This window comes from Pteropus vampyrus, unplaced genomic scaffold (genome assembly GCF_000151845.1).
Source record: "Pteropus vampyrus isolate Shadow unplaced genomic scaffold, Pvam_2.0 Scaffold367, whole genome shotgun sequence".
NCBI lineage: Eukaryota > Metazoa > Chordata > Mammalia > Chiroptera > Pteropodidae > Pteropus > Pteropus vampyrus.
The window spans coordinates 584835-592580 of NW_011889148.1; the positions used below are offsets into that span (position 1 = coordinate 584835).

General features: G+C 49.1%; 1 protein-coding gene across 1 annotated transcript in view; it reads right to left on the reverse strand.

The window, feature by feature from the left end:
• LOC105305153 (kallistatin) overlaps window positions 1-4289 on the reverse strand; it is a 6233-nt gene extending 1944 nt beyond the window's left edge. The window contains 2 exon segments of the mRNA XM_011379601.1: window positions 34-353; window positions 3662-4289. Of these exon segments, the coding sequence (XP_011377903.1) occupies window positions 34-353; window positions 3662-4289 (948 nt within the window).
• Window positions 4290-7746: the final 3457 nt, after the last annotated feature.

A 7746-nucleotide genomic window follows, 5' to 3' on the forward strand; every position in this document is an offset into this window, starting at 1 on the left:
CTCCCTATCTCGTTCGGGCACCGGCCTTCATGAGAAGGCTCCGTTTGAAGGGCAGTGCGCCACGCGGCACCCCAATTACCTCCTCTGGAGCAAGTTGTTCCACCTTGTCAGCATCTCTGGAGTCAAAACCTCTTCCACCTGCTTCATTTTCCCTTGGTCAGGAAGGATGAAAAAAGCCTTTGCATTTCCTTTGTAATCCATCCTCAGCACGGAGCAGGGAAAGTACCTGTCATGAAGGTACCAGTGGTGGTACTTATCTTGAAACATCATAGGCACCTTGACCTTTGTGTTCTCATCGACATAGAAGTCTCTTGGACTGCTCCTCGAGGAGATGAACGGTTTCTCCCATGGAGCTGAAAGGAAGAAGAGAAGGGGCAGAGTAGCCATGGACCAACAAGCCAACCCTCCAGGGAACGCTCCCCCGCGGTCACCCCAGATCCCCACCTTCCCATCTCATCGGGGTGTACATTTACATCATTCACAGCCTGAGGTGCCTGGGGAAGGGGTCTCCCAGGGTTCGCTTAGATTCGAAATTGAGAGACACCAGAGGATATCAGGAAAGTTGTTGTAAGTCTTCGCCAATTCCTTAAAAATTGTTGCACTTACATTTTTTTGCCAAGCTGGTGTTTATTTAGTGGAAACTCGTGCACTTTCTTGGTTAAAAATGAGGTTGAGTAACTAACCTTTTGTACGTTTATTGACCAACTAGATGTCCTCTGTCTTTAGTTCAATGCCAGTTCGTTTTTGTTTTTTTTTTTTAACCTGTGCTTCTATAGGGCTGTTTCTCAGTGATTTGAGGGGTTCTTTCTGAATACTAGTTGCGTATCAGTTATGTGTGTTGCGAATACATCCTCCCCTTGCTGGCTGGTCTTTTCATTCCCGCTGATCAAAATTCTAAACTTCAATGCAGTGGACATTGATCTTTTCCTTTGTGGTTAGATCTTCTGCGTCTTAGGAAAACTTCCCACACCTCAAGGTCATGAAGACATTCTCCTATGCTTCCTTTTAGAAGCTTTCGTCTTACCTTTTGCATTTAGGACTCGACTCAACCAGGAGTAAATACTTAATGACTGCTGGGGTGGGGCAAGGGTCTGAAGGCATTTTTTCCCCCATCAGGGAACCTGGTTGTCCCAGCACCAATTTTTAAATTTCTTCTTTCTCCGATGCTCTCTCACGCCAGCTTTGACAAGTATCAAATGTCCCTATATTCATGAGGTCATTTCTGAGCTCTGTTTTGGCCTCTCACTATTCTGTCCCATTAGTCTATTTGTAGCACACAGTCTAAATAATTATAGTTATAGTACGTCTTGCTCTGTAGTGGGCAGATTTCTCGTCTTAGCTATTCTTGGCCCTTTGCACTCTCATATACATTTTAGAATCAGCTTGATAACTGTCACCAAAAAGAAAAAAGAATCTCGTTAGGGTTTTGATTGGGATTACATTAAACATTTAGATGAATTCGGAGAGAGAATGGCCATCTTTACTATCCTCTTCATGAATGTAGTTTATCTGTTTTTCATTTAAGTCTTTTAAAATATCTCTCAATATAATCTTATCTACAGAGATCCCGAGCATCTTTTGTTTGTATTCTTCTAGGTGCTTTTCACTTTTGAGGAGAAGCACAATTGTTCCATGTGGCCTACGCCGAGGTCTCAGGGCTACATTTGCAGCCCCAGAGTGCTGGGCAGATGTGTCCGAGGGCAGGATGTCTCTACCTCCTTTCTGTTTCTGAAGAACTTTACTTTCTTGTGCCCCAAACACTAATCTCGTTGGATCTAGGTATCTTTCAGGAAGACAGCACCAAAAATTATTATTTCTGGCTAGAGCTTTGGGTGGTGTGATGGTGTATTCTATACATTTAAATTATCTTTTAAAAGGGATGGAGTCAGAAGAATATTGTGCAATCACTACGATGAGATCTAAATAAAGTTCTCCATGGCATAAAACCACACACACACACACACACACACGCACACACACACACGCGCACGCGCACACACACACACGCACACGCACACACACACACACATACACGCACACACGAGTGCATGAGAAAACTGATAAAATCTGAATAAAGTCTGTAGATTGTACCCCCTGTCAATTTCCTGGTTTTGCTGTTATATTATGGCTACGTAAGATGTTTTCTAGGGAACCTAAGTGAAAGGGACATGGGACCATTCTGTACTACTTTGGAACTTCCTACGAATTTAGAGTTATTGCAGAATTAAAAAAATTTGTTTTCAAAGTTTTCAACAGTGCATGAAAATTCCTCACGGGAAATGCAGGCAATGGCCAGTTTGGCCGGATGGTCAGTCTGGGACTGTTTGCCAGAATTCCATTCTCTGTAGATGCAGGTTCAAGTGTGAGATTGGGAGGTCGACGCGAAGCAGCCACTGCTCGCTGAAGGTCTTTACGGGCAGATAGGACGATGCCCAGACCCAGAGGAGCCCCGCGTGCTACCGCTCATCCACACCCTCCGCCGAGTTGGTTGTCCCAACTCTAGTCCTGCTGACCAACGGTGTCACCAAGCCACCACCAGGGGTCCAGCATGGGCCTCTCCAAAGCTCCCCCGACACGGGCCCCTTCTGGTGGCTGGATGTGCCTGGCACATAGATTCCTTATAAGCTCTAACTTGTCCACCTACACTAGCGACTTTTTCTCTGTCCCTCCATCTCCATCTCTTTCCAGAACTTCACTTCTCCAGCCCCACCCCCCGCCCAATCATGCCGGGTCTAATTCCTAGAACAATCCCTTTCTCCTTAACCTTCCTGGTGGCCTTGCTCTGCTGATGGGACCCTGACAGATACACACTGGATAAAACGGTCCCCACACTGTGATTTCAACTGCGTTAACATATGCGCGTGAACCGAAAACTGAAAAAAATGATGCTAAAATGTTAACATTAGTTGCCTCAGGGTGGTAGGATTGTGGGCGATTTCTATTTTCTCTTTTATTTTTTGAGGTATTATTGAGGTTTTCAAAATGAATATCATTATCATGAGAGTAATCACAATTACTGTAATTATTTATTGAGTACACATAATGGTCAGGGGTTGGGCAAACTTCTCTTGCAGAGGGCCAGAAAGCGCTTTGCAGATCATTCTGTCTCTATAGCAACCGCTTATCTCTGTGTGAATGGAAGCAGCCAGAGGCGCTACATAAAGGAGTGGGCGTGGCCGTGTGCCAATAAAACTTTATTTACAAAAACAAGTGGCCCAGCAGATTTGGCTGGAGACTGTAGTTTGCCCGTCCCCTTAGAGCCTCTTCTAAGGTGTATACAAATATTAGACATCATTTAATCCTTAGAATAAAGGTCTGAAGCAGGGACTCTTATTATCCTTATGCCAGGCAAACGACTTGCCCTGTTGATGCTGTAGGTAAGTGGCAGAGCTTCATTATGAACGCAGCACTTCACCTCATGATCATTGGATATAACGCATTTTATAAATGACTGTTATTAAGAAAACATGTCCAAAGATATAAAGGGATGGAAATTTCAAGGCTGCATAATCTTAACTATCTGGCACTCTAACATTAAATCTTCTGAGGGCTCTTCGACCTTGTCAGACCCAATGCATCCACTTTCTGTTTTAAAAAATTTTCAGTTCATCGATAAATTGGGTGAAGAAGATATAGGATCCACTAACAAATGGACTCTTACCTTTGAAGTAAATGTAATTCACCAGGACCATCATCGTATCTGTGCTGAGCCCATCGACCAAGTTCTCAATCTTCCCTCGAGTTTCCTCCTTGACATGGTCGTTGATAAGCTGGGCTGTGCCCTTGGAGTCAAGGAAGTCGGTGCGGAAGAGTCTGGACCCGTAGAAGACCATGGTGTCATTAAGGAATCTCGGAAGGAGCGGTAGGTCCTGGCTCAGGAAAAGGGCACTGCCCACGCGTGTCTCTAGCTTGTCGTCCGGGAGGTTGAGAGTGTGCAGAAGGTGCTGGAAGCCCTGGTGGATGTCGGACTCGGACATCTTCGTGAGGTTGAAGCCCAGACCCGCGAGGATCTGGGTCCAGGTGTGTGAGCGGGCCCCCAGGGACAGCATGGCATAGGCGGCAGAGATGCTCAGCGGGGAGAAGAAGATGTTGCTCCCGGGGGCTTCGGAAGCCATCAGGTGGTAGAGGTTGAAGGCAAAGGCGGTGTTGCTCGGGGCGATCTTGAGGCTGGGGGAGCCCTCACCTGGGCCTGGAGCCTCCTGAGAGTAGTTGTGAGTATGACCTTGGCCATCGTGAGAAAGGGCCAGTAGTCCGACCAGGAGAAGGAGCAGGCACTTGGCGAGATGCATCTTCTGAGCTCTCAGGTCTACAGGAGAGAAGAGAGTGCCCAGGAAATTCCCGTAGCAGGAAAACCAACTTTACTGAGCAGTCAGGCCGGGGACAGGGCCCCAGGACGGTAAGTGACATTCTCAACTCCTGCAGATGAGCTTATGACAGACGAGCAAACACCCAGCGCCCTCCACGTGTGAGGTGACAGTAATGCCCTCTGGCACGCTGCTCGTGTTCACCATCTCATTTCATTTCCCATTTCATGAGCTCTGCATGACACTGAACTCCACTTCATTACAGAGGTGGGTAAACAGAGGCTCCCAAAGTGACTTCACCGAGTCACCTAACTGGTAAATATCTGAGCTGGAACATAAGTGTCTAGACTCTCAGCCTGGGGCGCCTTCCATCATCTGGATTTCTTTCCTTGGCCCAATAACTCATTTCACCAAAGGTGCTAAATCACCAAAGCTTGTTTTGGCGTCTCCTCCACACACCCCGTGGCCTCCTGGCACGCGTTGTGGTTTACAAGATCATGTTTATGCCATTTCGTTTGACCCACTTACTCAGGTTGCGGTCGGTAGAAAGGGTATTCTCATCACCCCGTACGGATGAGCCCACAGATGCTGAATAAATGATCTGCTCAGAGTCTCTGGGGGTAGAATCAGTTCCTTTTCCTAATGAAATCAACCTGCCCTAAACAAGATGCTCAGTTTTCTCTACCAAATCTGCTCCGCCCCATCCAGTGGCCCTACCATTGCCTAGTTCTCAGCCCCAAACCCAGTTGTCATCTCTAACACCTCTCGGGCCTTCTGCCCTCCCCCCCTGCCCCGCCCCCCCCCACCTATCAGCACACCCCACAGCTTCTCCCTTCAACCTCTCAGCCCCTCCTCTGCCATGAGCCTCACTCAAGTCTCCAACATCTTTCACCCAGAACAGGGTCAGAAAGCTTTTCCTGTCAAAGGCCAGATAGTAAATATCTCAGGCTTTGTGGGCCGTACAGTCACTGCTGCATCCACTTAGCTCTGCCACGCCACCTGGAAAGTGGCCACAGACAAGACAGGCACGGACGGTCGTGGCCGTGTTCCCGTAAAATTTTATTTCTGGCCACTGAAGTTTGAATTTCATCTACTTTTGATATGTCACAAAATGCTTGGTTTCTTTCAACCACTTAAAACCTTTGTGTCTACGCGGTATCTGTTCATTCTTAGCTCGTGGGCAACACGAAAAGAGAGAGTGGGCCCGGTTTGACCCGCGGGCTGTAGCTTGCAGAACCCTGACCGGGACCACGGCAGAAGCTTCCTATCGGGTCTTTCTACTCTCTGCATGTCGTACAGCTGTCCGAGGGTCATCTAAAAACACACACGGAACCACTTCGTCCACCTACTTGACACCCCTCCACCCACCATGGCTTCTTAGCAACCACGGTCACTTCTCCCCTGGCCCCAGCTCTCACAGACTTCTCCGTGGCTTCACCGCGAGCTCACCCAGGATTCTGCTGGGAGGCAGCAGAGCCGGCCCAGGCTGTGTCCAGCCTGGGGAGAGGCCACGTCTGGGTGTGAGCACTGGTCCCCCGTTTCACCCCGGGGCAGTGAGGACGTTGGTGCGATCATGTGTAGTGAGTGGTCTTTTCAGCCTGAGGATTTCTCACCTCTAGGTAGAGTGACCAATTGTCTCAGTTTTCCCAAGACTTTGAGTTTGGCTCTACTTGTCTGTTTGGTTCAAATAAACTCTAACCAACTCTTACACATTCTCCTACAGGTTTGGATGTTCTTACGTTGACAAAGCACCGAAAATCTTGTGTCCCAGAACCCCGAGTCCTCCCTTCAGAGTGTCCCTCGGTACTCACGGCCCAGTCGATGCTGGAGTGGCCCCGTGCGGTCGTCTGAGCTCTAGAGGTGGCCCAGGAATGTGGCTTGGGTTTATCAAGCCCAGGAAGATTGAAGAGCGCTCTCAGCAGCACCTACCGCCTCCCCAGATAGGTAATTATTAATGAACAGACCAGTAAGTGGGTTAAGCATGGAGCCTCAACACAGAGAGAACCCTCACTGGGGGCTGGCTCCCCTTTTTCCAAGGAAGCCCCCTCTTCCCTCCCGGGAGACCCCAAGGGGGTTCACCTCTTCCTGTTTCTGTTCTGCATTGGGCTCTGCCCGGTACTTGCTTCTCCTTGAAGCTCAGGGAAACTCCTCAGTGGATCCAACCCCCACTCCGGGTTTTTATTTCCCTTTGCCCCAGTGTCACCTTTCCTCCCTGCAAAACGAAGAGCTGGACCAGACCAGGGACAGCAAGCTCCTGTGCCTCATGAAGCTGGTTAGGCCGCTTCTTGGGGACATCGTGGTTGAACAGGGGACACGTGGAACTGGAGAGACTCAGCTCTCTGCAGCCGGACAAGGCCCACCCGGGGCCTGGATCTTGCCCAGGGCCTCCAGTTTGGGGTCCTGGATGCCGTGATTTCTGAGGAGGCTTCCGGCTTTAAAGTTGAAAGGTTCTGTGATGGAACCTGCTGAGATGTCATGTGTCGGCCTTCAAGGACAATGCATCCCAGGGGCAAGGGTGACATGGGTGGGACCGGACCCCTCCTTGGGCCAGGAATGCAATTGCACATTTCCTCTTTAACTGTGGAGCTCAAAGCTGCTCCACATAATGAGTGAACCCCAGCTTCCTTGGATGATTCTGGGGCAGCTGGATGTGTGGGTGACAGCTGGCTGTTTCTCAAGCCATTAGGGTTAGGACCACAGGGAGCGATGTAGCCCTCAGTGTCACACTGAGATGTGAACGAGATGCCCTTGACATTCAGGCTTCCTCTAGCAGACTTTTCTGAATGTGTCTCCAGGCACTTGGGCCTTGGGTGGAATATGCATCATGGAGCAACAGATTTGGGCTGGGAGCCCTGAACTGGGCAGAGCGCAGAGAGGCAGACCAGGTCCAAGTACAAGGCTGGACCGGGCTGGCCTGGAGGCCTAATCCCAGTTCTGCTGTTGGGCTCAATGAGGTTCAAGGGGTAAACAAAAAAGGGGTTCTGTGGAAAGTAACCTCACAGGGTGATCTGAGCATAAATTCCTAACTGGGCAGGTCATGGGGGTAGTTACACCCCGGGCCTGTGACTTCTTTAGCAAAAGGTTTATCGTCACCTTAAGCAAGCCCTGCTCATTGTTTCTGTGCATCTAGGTTAATACAACTTAGAAACGCCTCTTTTCAGACCCCTCCTTCTACAGCCGACCACCCCCCCCCCCGGAGAGGGCACGTGACCTTGTTCACGCCCCTGCAGTCCAAGCCCCGCTTTGCTTTCTCCGATGTCTCTGTCTGCTGAGAACTCGCTTTCAGGCGTCTCCTCTATTTGACTCAAATTTTTTTAAAAATTCTCTACAGGTTTGGACATCCTTACGTCAGCAAAGGGCACATCCAAATTTACAAGACAAGAATGCGTCAGTACCAGGAAAAGAGTGGAACTTGATGTACCAGATAGGAGTAAGAATTATT